This window comes from Hippichthys cyanospilos, chromosome 5 (assembly GCF_059441005.1).
Source record: "Hippichthys cyanospilos isolate Australia breed blue-spotted pipefish chromosome 5, RoL_Hcya_1.0, whole genome shotgun sequence".
In the NCBI taxonomy this organism is placed as follows: domain Eukaryota; kingdom Metazoa; phylum Chordata; class Actinopteri; order Syngnathiformes; family Syngnathidae; genus Hippichthys; species Hippichthys cyanospilos.
Window position 1 is genome coordinate 26,488,233 of NC_142373.1, and position 25,435 is coordinate 26,513,667.

General features: G+C 39.0%; 2 protein-coding genes across 4 annotated transcripts in view; both read left to right on the forward strand.

Annotated features, from left to right (window-relative positions):
• Window positions 1–1,687, forward strand: part of LOC148424149 (mannosyl-oligosaccharide 1,2-alpha-mannosidase IB-like) — a 50,123-nt gene extending 48,436 nt beyond the window's left edge. For both annotated transcript variants that reach the window (XM_088415857.1, XM_088415856.1), the window contains exon 14: window positions 968–1,687. In XM_088415857.1, the coding sequence (XP_088271983.1) occupies window positions 968–1,103 (136 nt within the window). In that variant the 3' untranslated portion in view covers window positions 1,104–1,687. The remainder of the gene's footprint in view (window positions 1–967) is intronic.
• Window positions 1,688–14,233: 12,546 nt separating this feature from the next.
• On the forward strand, window positions 14,234–23,227 carry LOC148424150 (terminal nucleotidyltransferase 5C-like). 2 transcript variants are annotated; one of them, XM_088415594.1, is made up of 2 exons: window positions 14,234–14,379; window positions 19,784–23,227. In XM_088415594.1, the coding sequence occupies exons 1-2, from the start codon at window positions 14,355–14,357 to the stop codon at window positions 20,944–20,946; spliced, it is 1,188 nt and encodes a 395-aa protein (XP_088271720.1). In that variant the 5' UTR covers window positions 14,234–14,354; the 3' UTR covers window positions 20,947–23,227. The 2 variants fall into 2 exon arrangements, with proteins under 2 accessions (XP_088271720.1, XP_088271721.1); XM_088415595.1 differs by having other exon boundaries at window positions 14,251–14,383.
• Window positions 23,228–25,435: the final 2,208 nt, after the last annotated feature.

Genomic DNA, 25,435 nt, shown 5'->3' on the forward strand with positions numbered 1-25,435 from the left:
TTGTTGAATCACTGTCGGGTCGCGTTGCATTTCCGTTTCCTATTTTACGTTCTCTGTGCGTCATTCGGCTCATTACGGTGACGTAGTGAATGATAACGTAAGCTCATATTTATAGTTAATTATCATTTATGTTGATAGCGCACGCTACTGCCTATGTTTAGTAAGCGATGAGTGTTTATTCTGTTTATGTGTTCGTTTTTGTAGAGGTTGCACTTTATAGTTAGTAGTTGTTGTTAGTTGTTGCTAAACCTAATGTCGGCTAAAAATACAGTAAATTCATAGATTAAAGTTTGGCAAGCGTTTATATGTTAGTTGACTGATTTTAACGTTGTTGATTTATTATTCAGCAGATACTACGTGATACACCATACATGAGCCAAAATAAATGTGAAGTTCAACGTGATGACTTGCGTACTCTTTCACCGGAGTCTTGGTGCAGATAACCAGTCCTGAGAACAAATTCTCAACAAACTAAGTAATATTAATTATTTAACGAATATACAACAATGTTAATAAGGATAATGTAATGTTAAATAATAGGAGAAAAGAAATAAAATACGCAAAAAATACACAAAAAAAGGATTGTTTATGGTTACTGCGTCTATATTGAGGCGTACATAGAAATCTCGGAACTGATACCCTGATACCCTACTTCGCAGGTTTCAGACTTCGCAGGGGGTTGACACCCCCCATTAACCGCGAAGTAGGCAGGATCACTGTGTGTGTGTGTGTGTGTGTGTGTATGTATATATATATATATATATATATATATATATATATATATATATATATATATATATATATATATATATATATATATATATATATATATATAATGTCATAAACCACACTGATGATTGACTTCCCTTGTAAAAGTTTTGTTCACAAACCTCACAAGGTCACTTGTGGACAGGAATTAGATTTCATCACACTTTAACTCGCGTGCGTGTGGTTTGTTTTTTGCCAGGTATCTATACCTACTGTTCTCCAGCGATGACCTAATGCCGTTGGAAAGTTGGGTGTTCAACACGGAGGCCCATCCGCTTCCCGTGCTCCATTTGGGCAACATCACCCTGCCGGGCAGTGAGCCAGCTCAGCAGTGAACGGGCCACCTGCCCTTAGCGACAGACACTGGACTGACGTTTTTCAGGACCATATCGGAGCTGGGATCTCCCTGTGAACTCTGGTGCTCCGGAGTGGACCAATTAGTTTTTGTTCCAATGTTTGGTGTTTGTTTGACCAAACTCTTTATCTTTGTCGCTTTGATGGTTAGACGCCAGTTGAATCGGAAAGATTGTTTTCATGCCACAATCTTGGCAGCTGTTCTTGGCCAGATGTCCATCTTTCAAAGGGACAGCGGCAACATCATCGACCCAGCTAAAAATATCACCATCACCACACACAACAAAAAAACTGCTGCTACGCTACGGTTGGATGCTGCTTTTTTGACTCCTCCCACTATTTTATTTTATTTTTTTATGTATCTTTTTCCATCTATGAACTTCATCTGCTTCTCTAAAACTGATGTTGAGGATGAGGACAAGCGGGATCAGTCACGCAGTCATCTGACTTTGGTTGCCGCCTTCATCGTCAAAAGTTCTTTGGTAACTTCCTGCCTTTATATCGATCAACTTTATGCTATCACCGGCGTTCCGAAATGAAGTAAATCTAATTTGTGCTCTTGTGATCAGGTTTTCTATTTTTTTTCTTAACCCAAATGTTGTCTTCAATCATTTGTTGTCTTGTTCATGGGTTTACAGTATATCTATTGTTCCTGACGTCTCACAGCATTCATTTTCTTTTGCACCAAGAAAATGCGCCAATTACAATGAGCCGAAAAAATCTATTGTGAAAGCTGACAACTCAAGCTTTCACAATCATCCGTTATGCACTGTTAGTAAAGGCTGAAACTTACGAAATAAACAACTTCCTGATTCAATGCAGTCTTTTAGTTGAAGTTGAGCAACTATTCTGAAAATTAACCAACTCACAACGATCACGTCATAATGTATGAATTTCATTGTCAATCAGTAATAATCTCCCTTATTTAATGACTTGGATGATGCATTGGAAAAAATGATGACTGATTTGAAGCTCAATCAGGAAAAAAAGCATTTGTCTCTAGTGCACATGGCTTGAGAAGTGCAACGATTAATCAATCATCAATACATTTTTTGATAGCTATTCTGATTGTTGATTAATCGCTTGATATGAAAATGTTCAAACTCTTGGAATTTCAGCCTGTTAGCAGTAAGTATTCTTAAGAGTTATGTGGTTCTGCTTAACTTCAATTATTGTTTGTGCGTTGAATAAAAACAAATACTTTGCAAGCATCTTCTTTTACCTTGGAAAACTAATTTGAAAACTATTTTCTGGCCTTTCATAGACGAAGCCAGTAACTAAATCTTAGCTAATTTGTGCATTTCCTCCGGTCAGTGTGAAATATCCTGTCTTTGAATATGAGGATGGAAATTGAAACTTTTTTGATTCATTCACAAAATAATCTACAGTTAAATAACTGTTAGTTGCATCCCTGACAGAGTTAAATCCAACTCCGTAATGTGTGTATGCAGATGAGTTCTCTCTTTTTTTTTATTACTATTTTGAATTCTTAACTCAGCCTTATTGTCTAACATGATGCAATTGTGTTTTTTTACATTGAGATTGTGGGCTTGTGTGTGTGAATATATATATATATATATATATATATATATATATATATATATATATATATATATATGTGTGTGTATGTATATATATATATATATGTATATATATATATATGTATATATATATATATATATGTATATATATGTATATATATATATATATATATATATATATATATATATATATATATATATATATATATATATGTGTGTGTGTATATATATGGGTGTGCTGTAAAAAAGTACTGGATTTGCCCTTTTTCTGGTTTCTGTGTATTTTGCACAGTGTTGGGAGTAATGCATTACTTTTTGCTGTATCGCGGTAGTGTCATATTACATAAAAAAATGTAATATTTTACTCGGTACAAATGAGAGTAACTGAATGCATTCTAATGTATTTTTAGCATGAAAGGTTTTTTTTTTTGTTTTGTTTTTTCTGCAAATTCTCCAAAAACACCACAAGCTCAAAGGAGAAAACTCCGGTGCAAAATATTTACTTCTTGTTGTAAATATCTACGACAGCAGAGATGAATGCGGCAGCAGCAGGCGACAGGTTGAATATGCACAATACGTACACAAGATTGACATACGCCTCTTTCAGTTCATCAGTGATCAAGAAAAGAAAAATATATTCGTTAGGTGCACTTGGTGCGCGACACCGAAAGCTGTCCACTTTGCCAAATAGCACCAGTAATTTGGCAAACCATTTAGAGCAGACCCATAGTAACATGAAGTTAGCGAAAAGAAAACATGGAGGATTGAGAGTGGGGATAAAACAAAGCAGGCAAAATCAGCGCTCTCGCTCGGGGATGCCCCTTCGACCTCAAGAGGTTAGGAGACTCGTGCCATGTGCCACTCGTGAGTATGTGGTACGTAGAAAATACGCTGCCGTTTTTCACAGTGGATCCCCCAGCATTTCAAAACCTTGTCAGCAAGATCCTTGTTGCAACTAGCAATAAGGATAAGTTAAGCTAATGCTAATTTTCGCTGAACAATTGCTATTAACAATAGTCTAAATATAAATATAAATAGTATATAATAAATATAATATATAGTATTATATATTATATATTGTATTATATATATTATATTATATAAATATAATATATATAATAAATAGTAATAAATATAAATAGTTCTGGTCAATGTGTACCAAGATGAAGACTCATGTTAAACAATATGTTGAGCACAATAATGGTGACGTAGGCTGGCTGCTAACATTAGGCCCACCAAAACCATCTGTTTTTGAAATGTCTGTCCCTAACCTAGTCGATTGAACTTGAATTAGAATATTAACATTGAAATTGTGGAATGCACTGCCTAAAGCATAAACAATGCATCATTATGCTGTAAAAAAGGGATTAAAATACAATAAATAATAAAATACAAAAAAAAAATTGAATCTTGTCTTTAAAGGTTTACAATACAATACAGATTAAATGTTTTGTACTGGGTTTAGGCTTAAACCAACCTTCCGCTAGATCTGTAAGGAGTGTAATGAGCTACATTTATTTATTAAATCCATATTTCCAATAAAAGTCATGCAATAGATGTGTAATGCATTACATTTGACATACAGTTAATATTGTAACGTGACAAATTTCTTTGAAATGACTAATAAATAATGCGTTACAGTTTTGAAGTCACTTGCCCAACACCGATTTTGCATTTATCACTATTGCATATCACATTACACATATTAATATCATACTTAGAAACCCATAAATATATAAAAGGCCGTTTCTAAATGAGGGTTTTATTTACAGAGGGGGGGAATATAAACCTATCTAATGCTTTGTGAAAAAGTAATTGCCCCATCCCCCCATAACCAAATAGCGAGTTTTTTACACCTTTGGTAGCAGTTTCTGAAAAGCTTTTGCGATAATAGGTGATGAGTCTTTCACATCACTGTGGAGGAATTTTGGGCCACCCTTCTTTCCAGAATTATTTCTACTCTGCCATATTAGAGGGGTTTCTATCATGAACTGCCCATTCAAGGTCACACACTACAGCATCTTGATTGGATTTAAATCCAAAGTTTGACTTGGCCACTCCAAAACTTGAATTTTGTTCTTTTTTAATCATTCTGAGAGGGACTTACTGGTGTGTTTCAAAGCGCGTGAGTTTGAGGGCACAAAAGATGGTCAAACGTTCTTCTTAAGGATCATCTGGTAAACAGCAGAATTGATTTTTTTTCCTCAATTAGTGCATGTTGGCCTGGTCCTGCAGAAGCAAAGCATACCCAGAACATCACACTGGCATCTCCGTTGACTGTTGCCTTCATGTTGTTTTAACTAAAAGCTGTGCCATTTTTACACCGGATGCTAACACACCCTCCAATTTTGACTCATCGGATGTTTCTCCAAAAGTGTTAAGGATCACCAAGATGTTTTTTTTTTGGCAAGTGTGAGACAAGCCTCCTTGTTCTTTTGTGACAAGAGTGTTTTTTGCCTGGAATCCGTCCCGTTTTCTTATACTAAAGTCATGAACATTGACATTAACTGAGCCGAGCAAGGCCTGCAGTTCTTTGGATGTTTTTTATGTTCTTTTGCGACCTTCTGGATGGGGTGGTGGTAATCAGATTTGGGTACAGCTTGTGAAATTGAACTCAGCTTTTCCATAACTGTGGTTTGTCACAGTTGTTTAATAATTTAACAAGGAGTAGCAATGACTTCCTCACATGGATTTTTCCCCCTGGGTAAATAAAATCATTTAGAAACTGTATTTTATATATCCTTGGGTTGTCTTTGTGATATTAAAATGGCTTTGAAGAAATGAAACCCTTGCAATTGATATATATGCTAAAACAGAAATCAGGAACTGACTAATACTTTTTCACAGCACTGTGTGTGTGTATGTGAGCATGTACTGTATGTATGTAAACAGTTTTTGCTAAAAGGGTTAGAGCTGTGAAATGAAGGATAAAGGCAGGACTAAAGTGACAGTTGTATTACATTTGAAATGCGAATGGTGTTTTCTGAATGAGTTTTTAATGGAGACTGAGTGAAGCCATCTTGTCACATTAAAAAAAGACTACACATTGTCGCTTTTCAATGAAAAGCGTGTATCATCACATTTACTGAATTCTCTTAATTTATATTTAAAAAATAAAGTTCTTAGCTTATCAGATGAGAGAAAAGTACAAAATTCTATGATATTTTTGTTAGACTACACCTTGCATTATTATATACACTAAAGGTATTGTTTGTTAAATGATTATTTAAAGTGAAAACCGATTCCTTTTTTTTTCCATTTGGGAGAACTGCATCACTTTTGGCCAGATGATATACTTAGATGTTGATTTTCACAAGTCCACCCTCCCCTCATTCATCGTAGTTTTCAGAATACACTCAACCATGTGGCTGCAGCAAGCCAGCCAGTGAGTGACTGTCTTCTCTATTTGTATTTTTGCTTAACTACAAAGAAAAGGTATGTGTAAATATGTTTAAAAGTCTGACAAATTCAATAAAGTTGTTGCTACAAATGAGGAACTGGAGTTGTTTTGACTCAACAAATGTTGCTTGTAATGTTTGCTTTTTAACTTGTTCGGTTGATTTTACACTTTTTGTGTTAATTAAAATTCCATTTACAAAGAAACTCCTTTTGCATTAAATCACATGGAACCAGAGGGATATACTGACTTGATTAGGCTAATATTAGCATATCAGCCACATGTTTTATGGAACCAACATGGCCATGTACAGTATTGCCACAATAACGCCAACAGTTTTGTTCAGGGTTATGGACCCAACATGGCCATAAATAGCAAAAAAAAAAAAAAACCCAACACCTATAGTTTAGAGCTTTTGAGCATCGCATGACCAAACTCAGAAAAGAGCCGAGGCGTGATAGGCTAAGTAACTGTTATATCATTTGTCAGTGGACAAAGTAGCCACAAAGGGGGTACAAGCCAACGCCTCTTTGTGCGGGTCCCAAGGCCTGATAAAGACAGAGGGTTGTGTCAGGAAGGGCATCCGACGTAAAACTTCTCCCAAATCCATTCACGCGAATGAAACTGATTACTTCCATACCGGATAGGTTGAGGCCCGGGAATGAGATTGAAGAGGAACACGAAGAGCCTAGAGCTGAAAGTAGGGACCTTAAGTGTGAGAACTATGACAGGGAAAGGTTTTGGGAGGGAAAAGTCAGAGCAGAGAGGCCTCACTGAGATGGTTGGGACATGTCCAAAGAAGAGCTAGTGAATCACTGGGAAGAAGGATGCTGAATTTGAAATTGTCTAGCAGCAAGTCTAGAGGAAGACCAAAGAGGAGGTTTATACCTATAGAGAAACAGGATGAGAAGATAGTTGGAATGAGAGAAGAGGATAAAGGAGACAGGCTTAGATGGAGGCAATTGATTTGCTGCGGCGGCCCCTCAAGGGAAAGGCCAAAAGGAAAAGAAGTGGCAAAATTGCCTTCCCTGAGATTGACAAATTGGCAGGTAAATATGTGTTATTGGTCATTACCCGAACACTGAGAAATAGAAATTTTGATGTCGTTTTCAGTCAATAGAATGTGGGAAAATGGCATCACCTGAAATTAATATAATCAGGTGGCTTTTGCTGCTTAATTAATATTCAATAAATACAATATTAATTAGAATACCATAATTAGACTACTGGGGATTCTTACAGAACACAAGAAAAGAACAGTTTTAACTTGACTTCCCCTTTAAATTGTTTCTACAAAAGCAAAGCTATTGAGAATTTATCTTTTCAGAGCAGTACAGTCATTTTTCATGTGAACACAGTACAATAATTTCATTTTGTGGCATGAAATTATCAATGTTATGACAATGACTATCAAGGTTTTCTTTAGGGTGCTCCCCCAATTCAAAGTCTATTTTAATGAGTGTTTCCAAGAAAGTTCCCTCAAAGTAGGCGTCCGACAGACATTGTATCAACCAATCAGCAGTGAGAATGCCAACAGGTGCATTATCATCCTGCCTTGTCTTTCACTGCTGTATCATCACTGCAGAAAATTGTCTTTCCTACAAAATGTAGGCGCACTAGAAATTCAGCCTTGAATCCATCTGTTCGGAACCCCAATGATTGCGCCCAACCCCCCACCTCACCCCACCCTCTGGTAAGCTGCCCTTGAAAGCAACAGGAAAATTTGTAGATATACTGTATGTCTATGGACTTTTGCGAACAACATACACCAAAATATCACCTTATGAAGATGATCACCAAATGATATGAAAAAAGTTGGTTAGCACTTTGTTGTCGTGATCATGTCACACCAGGGGGGGGACAAACAAACAACTGTAATTAAAAAAAATAAAAAGAGTGATGCAAGTGATGTCACATGAAGTTGTGAGCTATTACTGGCCTGATTCAGCCGGAGTGAACAGACAAGATTCAGCATCACCATTAATGGATTACTTTGTGTTTGCACACGGACATTTGAGCGTGCGTGTGTGTGTGTGATTTTGTGTGTGAAATGTGTTAATGGAACTTGGTTCAACTACACCGGAACAAACAAGGAAATGACACAAAAACATGCTCTTTAATTGTACACTACTAATAAATTAGTTTCACTGGAAATGATGGAAATAGGATTAATCTTTCCAGACTCAAAATCTAGCCATGAAAAATGCAGACAAACGCTTTAACACTTTGAGTCCCCTCTAATCATTTTAGAACGGCAAGGTCATTTCCTTTGTTTTTGTTGTATGCTCACCACTTGGGTTTGTGGTCAAAAGATGAATATGAAATATAAGTTCAGAAGCCTGTCTTTTATTTCATGGTATTGACATTTAGATGTGTTAAGCAACTCAGGACCGAACACATGGCATTTGAAGCCACTTATCTTTCAAGTGAGCAGTAGTGTTAGAATTTAATGAATGAAAATAAATAATAAATAAAAGTCATCCACTCATCATTTTCTTTATGAAGTTACTCCAAGTCATGTCAAAAAACAGTACTGTATGCAGTGTTGCAAGTTGAAGTTACAGTAATTCAAAACTATAATGCATTATTCATTCTTCATAGCTGTCATTTCAATGTACAGTAATTAGATGCATTACAACTGTACTACTGTATTTGAAATGTAAAGCGTTACGCTACTATTGCATTACTTTTTTATTTCTCTTACCAACGTAAATGGACATATGGATTTGCCATTCTAAATGTGGCTCATTCTTCAGTAAAGGCAATATGAATATAGAAACGCATGTGATTGATAATGCTGAAATTGAAAAAGTCCATGGGCACTATTCCTGGCCGTAACCCTTTATGATATAATTTTCTTGAGAGACCGCACATCATAAAGGTCAATACCGAAATTGATAAGATGTGGCAAATATTATCTTAATAAGAAAACATTACCGTAATTCCCCCAATATAAAATGCACCTGTGTATCAGACACACCCTTAATTTTGGGGTCAAATTCTCGTATTTTCTGTTACCGAGTATAAGATGCACAGTTTGGCAACAGTGTAAAAACTATAGTAAAACAGAATAAATCTCATCTGCCTAAACTCTTCATAATTTTTTTGTTCATCAAATCAAAATCAAATCAAATCAAACTTTATTTGTATAGCCCTAAATCACCTAAGTCTCAAAGGGCTTCACAGATGAAAAGAGGTCATGTGGAGAACTCCTTCGAAAAAAGAAGTCGTACAGAGACATCTTTTCAGTGTAAGGTACACAACAGCATCCCCTGTCAAAGCTCCCAGAAGGGGAAGGAAAAACTCAAAAACCCCTATTAGGGGAAAATCAGAAACCTCCAGAAGGGACCATTCATATCCGTAAGTTGTATACAGTGGATCCTTGGGTTACTGCGCCCCTGGGTTAAGTTATTTTAATGTTGCGACATCGAATATTGAGTTTTTTCATCCCCTCTTTATGGTATTTTCACGGTTTTTCAACAAAAACAACTTTCATGACCCTAGGGGCTTGGCTGTATTTGTGTTGTCTTGTCTCCATCTGCAGGTGTTTTTAGGTCATGACACTTATTTTCAATTGCTGTCCCTGCAACGCATCACTACAATTCTGGTTAGCCATGGGTCCCAAGATTGCTAGTGATGTTAAAGAGAGAAGTAAGAAGATGACTTATATGGAAACGATGCTGGAGACAACCATTATTACGGATTATGGGCATAACTAGCGCCCGTGGTATATATATATATATATATATATATATATATATATATATATATATATATATATATATATATATATATATATATATATATATATATATATATATATATATATGTACCGATTTTTAATATGTATGTACAATTTTGATGTTTTTACCTGGGGTTCTAAACACATTCGCTATTTAACATTTTTGGATTGCCCGTCATACGGTGAATTTGCCTTACGAGCCCAACCGCGGAATGTATTAATCTTGTAACACGGGGCCCACTGTATTTGTTAAGTCTAAAGTTAAGTGTTAAGTGTGTTCAGATTTCCCGCATTGTGAATGGTCCATGAACGCCTCGCCAGTTTAACTTTGAATACGTTCGAAGCAGTTGGTTTTTGTTTTTTCTTCGCGACGCGGCTCAAGTTCAATTTTACCTTAAATTCCCAAAATTATGCAACATCTGTGTTTCATCAATTTTATGATTTTGTATACATGCCAAAAGACTGCAATTAAGAAACGAGTCAAATTGAATACTCAACTGCTTACCTTGCCACTTGTCATATTGAATCAGCCGGAGACATCAGAACTTTTGTGTGATCCTCTCCGGTTTAGTAATATTCTTGTGCGAACGAGGAAGTCTACTTGATTACTTTATTTTTAAATCAAGGCTGTAACAAACTCAGCTAACATAAGCTGCTGTTAGCTGCAACAGGCACCTGCTGCCCGTTATGGTAATTATTGGAAGTCAGGATATGACCGATCTAAAAATGCACATCTGTGCGTAACAACTCGGCTTATGTGGCTGACGTATCAATCTGCTTCGAATGGTTTAAAAAAAAAAGTTATAATTTATAAAACAAACCCATAATTTTATCCTTCATTTCGTGGAAAAAAAAACGGCCTTATATTTGGGGAATTATGGTATATGTAATGCATTATTCACTGATTTTACCAGTGGTGGTCCATAACTTTCACACGTGAGGTGTGAAATTTCTGTGAGGTCAGACGCTAGAAATAAATACCCCTCATGCACACACTTATGCAATACTGGGCTAAACAGACTATTTTCCGGAGTTATTAAACGTCAATAAACGCGCATCAGCCATTACAACTTGTCATCATACATGATGCTGTCAAAACGTAAAACAATAATGTTTTAATATTTAAATACAGTACATTTAAAATAAATATCCACAGAATGTTATGAAGTCCTAATTACAAATAACAGTGTGATATGAAGAACATACAGTAATTTTATTTCTTTACTACAAATTAAATATGAACAAAATAAAATAACACCAACTTATTAAAAAGAAACATTAAATAAAGAAAAGGCTTGCATTCACCAAAACAAACGGCGGTCAAACTCGATCAGTCTTTTCAATATCTCCTGATTTTTCTTGACCTCTTCACACGCTCTTTCTCTTCGCACTGAGATGGACAGTGTATCCACTTGGCTGTTCCCAAAGGTTTTTTTAAAAGCACAGTGGCGCATTGAGGAGCTCTCTTTACCATCGAACTGAGATGTATAATACTGTATATCCACTTAGGATTACATATAGCCTGGCGACACAAGTTAGCTGAATTCTAATTGGATAAAAACTACAACTTAAAACTACAACACTCGAAGGAACGTAACCAAAATGATATATGACATGAGAAGAATGGAATATGGAGAATAATTTTATAAATTAAAAAAAAAACAACTATGTAATAAGTATATTTAGTAAAAATGAATTAAAAATGAAATTGACTTTCATTATAGTTATTATTATTATTATAGTTTATTTTAGTTATGATAATGATGTCAGGTTATGTTAGGCCAGCAGAGAAGGCCTTGCTGGCCCTGACAGCCTACTACTGGATTTGACCACATTCAATGAGTAATATGGAACCATTATACATAATATGAAAAAGCAATACAAATTATCAGTTCTGTGAGCTATTGGGCCCACACACAAATGCCCTCTTCAGTTAAAAACACTAATAGTCAAGGACCTCATAGCATTTAAATCAAATCAGTTCATATTCAACATACACAAGAATTAACTCCCTGCAAATAGCCACAAAACGTTCTGCACAAGAAAAGGAATGCATAATTTGAAGGAAAAATGAATTTTACAAACCCCTACTCCCAAACCATACCAAAGAGCATGTGTGTGATAAGAGGTGTTGTAAATCTTTGTAACAGTCTTGATGAAGAAATTAGAATTGGTTAAAACCTGGTCCAATTTTAAAATCGTTATAAGAAGAACTTGATGTGGATATATATGCAGAAGAAGAAAATATATAATTAAAGGTAACATTTGATGAATTTTTAAATGTATTTTTAGTTTTTAGTTGTGGTGTCACACTAATGTAGCAATTCTTTTGTTTCTTCCATATACGGCATGCTGTATGAACAAGATGTAAATGCATCGTGAGTGATTTCTTGAATATGATCAATCTGTCCCTCTCCTCTGGCATTGTACCTGAAGCTTTTAAGACAGCCGTCATTCCACCATTACTTAAGAAACCTCACCTGGAAAATTTCTCAAATTATGGACGAGCATCACATCTTCTGTTGATTGTGAAATTCTTGAGAAAGTTGTAATACAACATCTTAGCGATTATCTGATTGATAACAGTAGATTTGAACTCCTTCAGTCTGGATTTAGGGCCATCCACTCAACTGAGACAGTCCATGTAAACGTTGCGAATCTTCTCTTAGCCATGGATTCCAAAAATCTCATCAATGTTATTATTGCTTGACCTTAGTGCCGCATTTGACAATATTGATCATCATATTCCTGAACGTCTTGAATCATGTGTTGGTATCTTGGAATCAGCGCTTTCTTGGTTCAGATCTTACATCTTGGGAAGGACGCATAGTGTCGCTTATGGCAATGCAATCTCTGAACCTTCCGCCGTTTCTTGTGATGTCCGGCAGGTTTCAGTACTTGGTCCTTTACTGTTGAACATCTCTCATAGGTCTCAAACTCCAGTCCTCGTGGGCCGCAAACCTGCATGTTTTCCATACAGCTCTCTTAAACACACCTGATTCAAATGATTAGGATCATTTTCAAGCTCCTGCAGAGCTTGCTGATGAGCTAATAATTTGATTCAGGTGAGTTAATGACAGAAGCACCAAAAACATGCAGGATTGCATTGTAGATTCTACATGATCCCTCTTGGTGATATTATACGCAAAGCTATTATCTTTCAATGCTATGCTGATGATACCCAACTATACATGCCTTTAGAAATTACAGATCCATGCAAGTGCAGTAAACTGGAGGCCTGTCTTGCCGGGATTAAACAATGGATGTCTTCCAATTTTCTGCTTCTTAACTTTAGTAAATCGGTGATGTTAATTATTGGCCCTGGTCATCGTCAGCACTTGATTAAAAATACCACTTTGAACCTGGATAACTGTACTATGTCCAAAGGAGTTTTGCAAAAAAAAAACCTCAGCGTGATATTTGACTCAACTCTATCTTTTCAAACACACAGTAAGAACACAACAAGAACAGCATTTTTTTCACCTTTGCAATATCGTTAAAATTCACCCTATTCTGTCTCCTAGCGATTCTGAAACAATAATTCATGCATTTGTTACGTCATCCCTTGACAATTGTAACATCTTGTTTTCTGGGCTTTCCATGTCCTGCATCAAAAGTCTGCAGTCTGTACAAAATGCAGCAGCGAGGCTCTTGACAAGGACGAGAAAGTTTGATCATATTATTCCGATACTAGCTGACCTGCATTGGGCTATAAAATACAAATTGATTGATTGATTGATTGATTGATTGATTGATGGAAACAATTCTTTTGTTAGTACTGCATTCTAAGACATTTTTGATGTACCGTCTTGTGTATCAAACAGGGCTTGTGCCTATGATGATGACCCTAGTGATGATATGTGGCTAAGAAAAGGGATGGCAACCAAGAAAATGGATGGATAATAACTAATAATAAGGTAATTAAATCAGAATAAATAAAAAGAAGATCGGTCTAGAGTAAATATAAATTTTATAATTTTATTTTATAATTTTGACATTGTCTTTTTAATGAATATTTTCTTTCAATTCTCAATATACGTTTCCAAGTATCAAACACAAAAACAAAATGGAACTTAAGTGGCAAAAATTGCATTGGAACGTCTGTTACGGTCGCTTGGCAACGAAACACAAGAATGACCAATCAGCGTGCTCATATAGCGCATTGATACAACCAAACAGACCGCTAATAATACGTTGTGATAAAACACACACATGTGTTGTTTTATTCACTTGGTTTGTTAAAGTTATAAATATTATTTGTTTATTTGTTATTTTTTTGTTAATTGTACAATTTGAAGACCAAAAAAGCAACGGAGGCCTACATGGGACTCTGTCGTGGCGCGGACGTTCATCGGCATCGCGCTGTTGCGCCACGGTTCTATAAAATCGTTGCACTGCCAGCTGCTGGGAGGACGCTTAAAAGAGCGAACTTTTTTCTGTGCTCAATTCCTGATAGTGTTACAGGCTGTGTGGACTAAATGCTGGCTTCTGCGTGTCCACGAAGAAAATGTAACAACCTCTGTCTCATTCTACACTTCCCCACACATTCTGGATGACTGTGGGAAACTCTAAGAAACGTAGGTATTTCCTCTCATTTCTTTTCTTTAAAGTTACATCCATTCGTAATAAATTAAAACAAGAACGACTCGTGATTAGGAAATAATAAATGTTTGGAAAATTTATCGCGAATGCAACATTTAATTTAGCTGTCTTTTGGACTGATGATAAACAGCTGTGTTGCATGTTTGGTGCCGTGTGTCGCCATATGGGCAAGCAAACTTGCCAACAAAATCGCTAAATAGCCAGATAACTAGCTAAACTGGTGCTCAGTCAGCGTGCGTTGCCGGTGTCGCTTTTAACACTTTTTATTTATTTTGCTGGGGCCCAAACCTTTCCGAACGTAAATTATTTTCATTGGAACGCGGCTGGTTAATTTTGGATGCGGTTGTGCGCGTGCGCTTGTGTGCGTGAACGCGTGTTTTTAAGGAAGACTCTGGAAAGGTGGCATAATGGACGGGCACGTGCGCTGTTCTGGACGCCTCACGCACTGTGTGTGTGCGTGCGTGTGTGTGTGTGTGTGTGTGTGTGTGTGTGTGTGTGTGTGTGTACGCGTGGGATGCCGTCACACGTTAGTAAAATCAAACATTGCCAAAGATTATTTACTTAAGCGATCTACCCTCTCGTTGACTTCAGTTCAAACACATCCGATTTTTTTTTTTTTTAAATTGACTTCTCGCAAAATGCTTGCTTTTCTCCGTGGAACGTTTACTCAGTTACGCTGTATACATCTGTCTTGTCACAAGACAAATTACTCTTGTGATATTATTTACTACTCCCTAAATAAGATTGAAAAGTTATTAGATAGCAGAAAATTACTATTGATGATTTTAGACATACATAAAAACGCAGTTTAACACGCATAAAAATTTGGAATTTATGTTTTCTTGGTGTCAGCATTCTCGTGTGGAATTTGCGTGTTTTGCCAGACGTAGCCAGATCATTTTCATTGGCGTTGCTATGGAATTATATTTGTGCCACATTGAGCGAGGAAATATTTAGAGCGGGAGAAAATAGATTTTGAGTACAGAAAAAAATATTGAGCGCGCAATGATAAGTGTTTGAATGAGCAACAATGGATTTTTAGCACAGAAACACTTTTTGCTCGATCAAAATCTCTGGTCGCTCATGATAGCCCTCCATCCCTCGCTCAACATCTAGCTCTCCGCTCGCTCGTGTTGTGTCCCCTCTACGCGCTCAGTTAGGCACACACGTTTCGAATGTGCCACAAAACTAGCCAATCAGAGCTAGTAAAAGTACATTTACTGCTTGGTCTCCAATTCGATGGCTTGTCGTGTTGACCCGGAAGGCGCAAACGACTTGGGCGGGATGTGGACTTGTATCATTAAAGTACAAAAACTGACAAGTTAGTTCTATCAAATGAGACAATACAGTAATAATAATACTGTAATAATAAAAATAATGCCCAAGTCTATGTACAATATAATACAAGCATGCTCAAGGCTGAGTAAAAAGCGACCTTTTGCTGATCTTAATTTACCACAGTAGATGATGCCATTGTATTCTCCGTCGATTTTATCTCGGGGTCTACTTTTATCTTGTGCACTGATTTGCTGTTTAACCTCTAATAACAATGATCAATTTCTGCCATCAGTGGTCCGTTTATTCAAACCACTCCAAAAATCTGATAGAAATCTTAATTTTTTCACAGTTTGAGTCTTTGCTTTTGACTTAGTTTTTTACCTCATGTTATGACTGCGCTTGGCACGTTAGTATACTTGTGCATTATTTCACCAAATCATAACTGGATGGTACAGTATATAATGAGATGTTCTCAGCTTATTTACTTGTTTTTAGGGCTGCATGATATTGGCTGCCGCGATTCATTGAGCTGATCCTTGTCGATATTAACATTTAAAAAGCCAGCTACATGCAGTACATGTCAAATAAAGCCCTTTCAGTCATCCCACCACCAGGGGGCAAACGCAAGGTTAAGACTTCATTAAGCTTAAGAAATAGCGAGAGAGCAAATCCTGCAAGAAGGGCACCAGCATGCTCGGTGCTCAACGTGAACTCCGTGCGGCTCAAGCATCAAATGTGGACGTGGAGTCCGCGTGGGCCAGATTTTCCGCAACGCATACCTTCTGGAGTTTCTATCACGGACAACATGGCGGAAGAATTATTGCTTATGAAAGTTCGCCGATACAAGCACTTTTATGATTTGGCCGAAAAGGACTACATTGACCTAAATAAACAAAAAACTTCTGGCGAGCACGCACACTGGAGATAGATGAGGGGTAGCTTTAAAAAAAAAAAAAAAACTTGGAAGAATTTCAATTGTTTGAATCTATTAGGATTCTCTACCTCTGTCATAGAGTAGCGTCGTTTGTATGCTGTAAACTCTATTTACTGGCAGAATATCAGCTGACTGCACGGGAAAGCCACACAGAGTATAAAGTGCTGCCACACATGTGCTGGCGAGATTCCGCGTGTCCTCTTTCTGCACGGAGCGTTCACGCGTCAAGCATAAGCCACGCCTTAGCAGCAGCCTTAACTGAGAGAGCGGAACGCGAGGACAACGCTGAGGTTGGCTTCGCGGGCGCGCTCCCAAGATTTCAGGTTTCAATTCCATCTTAAAAGCCTTCAGATGGCAATTTTGCCCACATGTATGACAAAAGCCTCTGCTTTTTAATCTTTCATTTCGCAGGGTGAAATGGCGTTGAGTTGCTTACCTGTTTCCTAATATACCATGCTAGCTGTCAATTGAGACCCATTTTGAAAAATCTGATTGGCAAAAAATTGGAATAAATTCCGTTTGAAACTATCAAAATGACATTTTATATGCTAGGTCCATACTCATTTGGAGTGATTCTGGTACTTTAGTACTGTTTATTTTATTGTCTTAAATGCATAGTAATACAGTGAGCCCTCGTTTATCGCGGGGGTACTCTCATATTTCAGTCCCAGCTGTGCCGCTCCGCTTTAGTGTCTGTTTCTACTGAAGGCGCAGGAGTCTTTCTCCGAGAGAAGAACATTGTTGTGGGTAGTTATTGGCGCTCTTTCTTTTTCTGAGCAAGAAGATTTTTATAAACGGATATGCCCGGAAATCAAATTAAAGTGAAGCCTCTTATAACAATACACTTGAAATTTTAGAGACAAAAGCGAATTTTTGGATCCTCTTGCCTTTTGTAATAAATTGACAAGTGAAAAATCAATTCAGTACAGCGTCAATATTTTATTTCTAGTCAACAGTAAAGCCCCTGAGCCAATCAGGATTCAGAGCACAAAGCACTGTAAAAAATATCCACACTGTAAAAAATCCGTGAAGCAGTGAAAGATGAACCGTGATAGAGCGAGGGATCACTGTACTACACAATGAAACCCCATTTCATTCCACAATCGAGCAAATAATGAAGTACACAATAAAACAACCCCCCCCACTGAAAAAAAATTCAGTTCCCCAAATAAACCGCTTTAGAAAAGGTATTTAAAAAAAAAAAAAAAAAAAAGTTGCTTGCTAAGACAAGTAACTCCGAACTCATTCACCTCCTGCAGGCAAGTATGACTGCACGCATATTTCACTCTCATTATGTTTCCACTGATTTTGTAAGCTTTGAATACAACCATTAAAACCAAAGCCACATTTGGATGCAGTTTTCCCTATTTTCATTTGTGGGTGTTGAAGGTCCACTTTAAATATACTGTACAGTTAATTTCAATGTATGGTAGTAGAGTATTGAGTGATCTAAGAATATTTCAGCCATGTAAAGAAGGAATGTATCACAGATATCAAAATTTTCCCCTAAATATAGCGTGGCCAGAGTGACCAGGGGTAGCCATGGCTACCATATAGCTCCGCAGCTGCTCCCAGAGTCATTAGATTAATTGAAGAATCAAAGTTGTCCATGGGGATGAATGATTGTTGGTCTACATGAAGCCTGCGATTGGTTTAGCCAAACCAGTCTTAAGTTGCACTACGACACTTGCCTTAATTCAGCTGCTTTATGGTCCAGCTCACTTGCAAGTCAGAGTCAGAGTCACAGTCTTGGCAAACAACTGTGCAACTAGACCTGTTTTAAGCTCGTGTCAATACAGTCAGTGTAAAAACCATTTGGAATTAGTTTTTACTGACAAGCCATACATATGTTTCCTGAGAAGCACAAATGGACTTTAACTTTGATACCTAATAGTTGTTTTGATGAGTGTCTGCTTTGTGTTGAAACTAAACACACCCACATTTCACACTAAATAAGAATGTGAGGAAATGGATGAGATCGTTCCAGGATGCATATGGGTTATAGTTCGTACTTATATTTCTGGGCAAGAAAATACACTGGAATTTTTTTTATATATATTTTTTAAACCTCAACACTTAAATTGGGCCATAAAGTATTTTAAATTAAATATATACATAGTTTGTATAACAGCTGTGTGGAAGGGGGCTGATATTTGGCCTCGTTGAGCCACACTCAAGCTGGCTGGATACATACAAAAGACTCTGAAAGTAACACGTTACCTGTGGAAGTGGGCCGCAGGAGCTAAATTGTATTGATATTAAATCCCACAAAGCAGGAAATGGACAATGCGATTGGCTGCTGCAGCAGAGGAGGATGCACAGTAAAATTGCATGTTAAGGCCGACGAGGCCTGAGGGGAAAAAAACGTACCAGTTTTGACAAATGTAGCCTGTTTTAAATAACTGTGACTTTTAAAACTGCAAATTATTGCCCACCCGGTCATCGGCCCATGCCTAATAATAAAGAGATAAATACATTTACTTTATCAGTGCCCAATGTAAAAGTAATCTAAACTTTTTTTTTTTTTTTTTTTTTTTTTAAACTTGGGGAAAAAAAACAGAATGACGACAACTTCATTGCTGCTGCAACTTTGATAAAACCCATTGACAGAAAAAAAGTCGGGATGCTACACATATAACTAAAGTGCACTATAATAGACGAGGGCTTTACAAAAACCATGCGAGTTGAACTAATTACAGTGCATGTATCGTATTGAGTCTGCGGAGCTAAGTGCATACATGATCCTAAGCATTCAGTTACAATCTCATTCTTATACATCCTTCACATTATTGGAAAACATGCATTTGTTGACCCTTGAACAAACTAATATTGCAGCAGCAACATCTTCCATTTTGCTGTCTGCCTTTTGTGAAATAAGTGCAAAACGGCTTCCACATCTGCCACTTTAGCTCAATGATCAAACTGATCTATTGCAAGAACACGAGTCTTCCTCCAGTGGCGCAAAGTATACAGAGAGCTTGACCAACAAGATGAAACGTTAAAAAAAAAAGCCAGTAAAAGAACTCTTACGGTAACAGCGTTTGCAGAACCAATTAAAATGAACGGCATTTGAAACACAGATGTGAAATTGAAATGAACGAACCCATGAAACCTTAAAAAACAAAACCCTGGTATCGGGGGACTGTCATGTTTCCCCTTTTTCTCAGGTAAAATAAACGTGAAGATGGACACCAAAGTGACACCCAGCACCTCAGTCAGCGTGCTGTCCTGGGAGCAAGTCAGTCGTCTGGACGAGGTCCTGAGTGAGGTGGTGCCGGTCCATGGTCGCGGCAACTTCCCCACGCTGGAGGTGCGTCTGAAGGACATCGTGGCCCGGGTGCGCTCCAGCCTGGCGCTGAGTGGCGTCTGCGTGAAGGACGTGCGTCTAAACGGCTCGACGGCCAGCCACGTGTTGGTGCGGGACCTAGGCTGGAGCTACAAGGACCTAGATGTCATCTTCAGGGTGGACCTACCGCACGAGTCGGAGTTCCGGCTCATCCGCGATGTGGTTCTGGGCACCCTGCTGGACTTCCTGCCCGAGAGAGTTAACAAGGAGAAGATCACGCCCGCCACTCTCAAGGAGGCCTACGTGGAGAAGCTGGTTAAGGTCAACACGGAGCAGGACCGGTGGAGCCTCATCTCGCTTTCCAACAATAACGGCCGCAACGTGGAGCTCAAGTTCGTCGACCGCATCCGCCGCCAGTTCGAGTTCAGCGTTGACTCCTTTCAAATCATCCTGGACTCCATGTTGGCCTTCTACGCGACGGAGGCGGCATTGTCGCCCGAGCGCCGCCCGACAGTCAGCGGCGAGAGCGTGTACGGCGACATCGATGCGGCGCTGGGCCACCTGCGAGACAAACTCATCGCCACCAAGCGGCCGGAGGAGATCCGTGGCGGCGGCCTGCTCAAATACTGCAACCTTCTGGTGCGTGACTTCCGGCCCGCCAGTGAAGAGGAGTTCAAGGCCTTGGAGCGCTACATGTGCTCACGCTTCTTTATCGACTTCCCCGACATCGGCGAGCAGCAGCGCAAGGTGGAGGCGTACCTCCACAGCCACTTTGTGGGCGAGGAGTCCAGCAAGTACGACTACCTCATGATCCTGCATCGCGTGGTCAACGAGAGCACCGTGTGCCTCATGGGCCATGAGCGACGCCAGACTCTGCACCTCATCTCGCTCATGGCTTTCCGCGTGCTGGCCGAGCAGAACGCCATCCCCGACGCGTCCTGCGTCACCTGCTACTACCAGCCGGCGCCGTATGTTCGCGACCACAACTTCAGCAACTACTACGTGGCCAATCAGAACATTCCTACCTGGCTGCCGTGCAACTAACGAGAAGAGCGGGGCCCTGATCCGGAGCGGGCTATGCATGCGGGCGGGGGGGGGGAGACGACAACGTAAGGTCGTGACGTTTTCATTTTTTGGAACCCTTTCTTGTTCCTTCGCTTCAGATGCGTCAATGTGAATTTTTAAGTGTTATTTCCACTTTTCTTTCTTTCTGGATGCCTCCCACCCCTTAAAGTTAATTCAGAGGCAATTGAGGGCTGTTTACGATGAAGCGTAAATATCCCCCCCCCCCCCCCCCCACCCCCCTTTCTTGGGAAGAGTTTCAAAATGCTCCACATGGGAAATTGTAATATGGTGTTGGCCCAAAAGGAAAAAAAAAATGGGTTAGTGGTTCTTGCTTGTTCTGCTGAGTCAGTTTTCTTTTAATTTTTGACTTCATTTTTCACAGGTGTACAAAGAAAAGAAAAAAAAAGTGCCTTGTAATGTATGAGAAATAATTTGTGTTGCTATGTTCTCAGAGTGGTCTCAAAACAACCTTGTGAGCACCTGTCACTGTGTTTCCAACCTGCCGGCTGTGCTTTATTTGTGGCGAGCCATCTCCAGGCCAGCCTGTTGGCACCTTTAAGGATGGCCTTCCAAATGAGCTGATCATGCCAATGACAATTTGTTTGTCTTTTGCCCTGTAGTGTTCTGAGGCTGCGTTTAGAGTGAAAGGTGAGCGAGTTGCTTCTGACCCTTCAAGCTTCCTTAAAAGCAGAAGCACATGGTGAGCCCCCAACCACGCCCTGTAACCAGAGCCTGTTTCTATAATTAACTTCACTCTTGGGGGGTGCACGCCACAGCACTGAACCCCATGTGTGGTCATGGGGTAAGGATACCAGGTGTGCTTGATGATGACATGCTATTAATATTAGCATTGTAAAGCAGCGTAGGCGGCTGTTTGTTGGCTTATTACGCATGTGGCGGCAAGCAGCCCCCCCAGCACCAATGCCTGAACGTTGCCAATGCCGGCCCCGGCCTTTTCTCGGAATCGCTTGCCTTCTGCTGCCGCCTCCGCCCATGTTTGCTCCAGATAACCAGCAAGCACCTCTTATCTGGAGTTGGGGGCGTGGGTGGCCCGCCGCCCTCTCCCCTCCGGCCAGTTCAGGCAGCCTCTTGCGTACTGTACTGCTTTCTAACAAACTACTCCCGCTATGGACCAAAACGTTTTTTTTTTTTTTTTTAATGCTTTTAAATCCTAGTTGATTTAATTCAATCAAGATGCCCGGAAGAAGCAGGTGGTCGTTTCCGTTCGGACCCTTTAAGCCAAGCAGTGTCAGAGCAATTGAAATTCTAGGGTGTTTGGAGCTTCTCTCTTTTTTTTTTTTTTTTTTTTTTTGGTTTTACTTTGTTTTTGCCATTTTTGTTTCCCCCTCCCCTCTTAAGCATCTTGAGGGATCTTTGTTTAGTTTAGCCTGTAAGGCAAGTAAATAGGCTAAAGAGCAGTTGCTCGGGCTTTTGATTATTTCCTCTCATTGCATAACTTTATTTTCTAGAGTAGAGTGTGTATGTCAATTTAGAGCACTCTCAAGCTAATGTGAGGGACTCAATTTTTTGGGTGGCTCACCCAGCTCATTAGGACAATTCTTGTTTGTGCAGTCACGTTGGCATCTTAACTTTGAGGGAATGGCCTTGTGGCGCCCAAAACACTCTGCGTTACATGTGCGTTTGGTGAGCAAAGAAGCATTGGTTCGCTTGCGTTTGTGGCCAAATATTTATGCAGCCCCTTGACGCAAGCATTTTGCCCTATCTAAAAAAAAAACCAATAAAATAAAATAAAATGCCACGTGGCCTGTTTGAGTTTACGCGTCTTTTGTGACGACGGAAGGTGTATGTATGCCTGCTAGCCTGCCGTCAGGAAGAAATTTACGTCTGTTTGTTTTCTGAGCTTCTGCTGTAAACTTGTCAGTGCAAAATGTCACCGCTTCCGTTGCAAGTGTTTGGTGTGAGGTGCGGGTGGCGTCAGTTTAAAAAGTCCGATGCTTTACCGCTCGCAAGGCGGTAAAGGTGGACTGTCAGTGGCCTTATGCCATGAGAATTTTCTCAAGAGTTGAATATTTTTTTGCAGCAGGTTTGTGTGAGTGTGAATGAATGCTGGTGGACATATACCTGGAATGTGTCACTTTATTTTTGGAAGAAAGCAAGTCTTTTGTCGTAACTACGACGACCATATGAGGGTTATATTTCTTCAATTTGTCAGCACTTTGACCTCACTTGACTTTTTCCTTCTTGGAAATGTTCACATGTGGAGTTTGCTTGAAAAGGAAATAAAGATATATTGAATGCAGCATCTGTACTTGCCATTTATTTTGATAAATGTTTGTGTAGTCCGCGTCACATGTCCGTGTGTAACCTAATTGATAATCAAAATTTCCACGCCAGGTTTAACAATTGGCTATATAAACAGAAGTGTAAATGTGCTTGGGAATAGCCATTTCACCACTATTTTGTGGTATTTTACATGATTTGTGAACTTGTTAATCCGATTTAAAGCAGGCCAAGGCAACAAGCTGTCAAATTGCGTTTTTAACCGATAAATGGTGACGTAGGGTTTCTGTTGACACCATGACATGGGCTGGTCAATTCTACCAACTGACATTTCAGTCAATGTGGAAATGAAGATTGTTTAGGATGTAAAGAGAAACCTTGAAGCAACATAAACTGAAATGCAGGTTTCACTGCAGGAGAAATGAAATGGCTGTTTCAAGACAGTCAGAGGTGTTTGAGCAAGTCCAATGACGAGGGGGAGGGAAAAAAAACCGTCCGAACGGGACAAGACAGAGTTGTCCGTAAAGCACTAAGGGTATGCTAAATTGGTGGGTCACTATCGTTTCATATGTTTGAGTAATTGTACTACTCTCGAATGCATTCCAGTTCACCATGTTTTGCCTGATTTCCTTGAATTAGGTTTAATATCTTAAAAATTCTTTGGAACAAACATTTATCTTTTTAAGTGTATTGTTTAATGACTTTTGGAATCACAAAAGACATTTCTAACTACACAAAAAGCCACCTTAAAGGGAGTATGTAATTTTTTGCATGCGTCTGTGGGAGTTTTAGGGCCATTACGGTAAATGCAGCAATACACACTCCTCCTCCTCCTCATTCCTTTAACAGACATGGGAACGTCCGGAGGAGTGCCACCCCCAAGATTAGAATTAAAACATACTGTTAGTTGTTAAGAACACATTTATTTGAAAGTTTTTTTGAAATTTATAATCATTTAATTCATTCCTTTTTAATGAAAACCGGTCTAAATCTTACACAGTGTCACTTTAAGGGAAAGTCAACCCCCCCCTCCCCCACACCCCCTTAAAAAAGTTCTTTGCAATATGTTCTATGTGTCCTCACTAGTCTAAAACGGCATTCTGATTAATATCGCTTTTGTGTAATTTGAATGAAGCAGCAAGATACACTCATCTTTATCCTTCAGGGGGGCAACCAGTTGAATGATACAACAGGATATTGTGGTTTATTGCGCACGTCTGATGATGGATCTCCATTTTTTTCCCCCCTAAATCTTCAAAATGAAAATGACAGCAAAAATCTGGTTCATTAGAATCAGGTGATCTGGGTGAGAGGAACCTGCAAAACCCAAAGGACAAAAACTTTGGCCCTCGAGGACTGGAGCTTGACATGTGGTGTAATAAAAGTTAAACATAACCTTCTCGGTCCTGAACTGTCAAACTCCAGTCCACAAATGTTTCAAATGAATAGCTTATCAAATGAGTTCTGTAGGAGTATCTTAATAATCCTGATCATTTGAATCTGGTGTTTTGCAAAGAAAAAAAAATGGACTGGAGTTTGACACTTTGGGACTAACGGGGTTTTAAAGCAATATTGGACAATTCGGAGAATAAAAAGCGATAGACTTTTCAAACATGAAAGTATAGAGTCTAGAGTCTAGACTTTAACATAGTCAAGTTGGTTATGTCAGTAGGGCCCAAGAGCATCATGGAGACATTTGCTGATGTATTCAAAGGAATAAGGAAGTTCCCAGTTGAAAGCAGGCTGCGTACAGACCTCGAGTTGTGCCAGTTTGTTCTTCTCCGAGGAGAAAACCTTTCATGTTTTAAAAAGGCTTAAAACAGGAATTGGATGATGGGGAGAGATAGCACCTGCTTGCTAAGCTTTGGCCCACTTTATGTTGTATGTTGAAAAACAAAGTTTGTGCCCATAAATAGTTCAGTCTCCGTGCTACGGTTAGGAGATCACTGGGCGTGGGAGAAAGGTAGGCATCTAGGCAAGGTTTTTTTCAACAATTTTCATGAACTTGATTTATTTATGCTCAATGTCCAGGAGGGCCCCAATCCTACTTCATGGAATTCATTTATTGTGTTTTTTTTTCCAGTGCCCATTAACCTCAAAAAATGAAGGATCATTTAGTAGCTGAAGCACATACAGAGTGAACGCAGAGCCCATCTCAGAGCAGCTAAAGAGCAATACCGTATGAAGATCGATTAAAGCAGTTGGTCAAACTCATTTTAGTACGGGG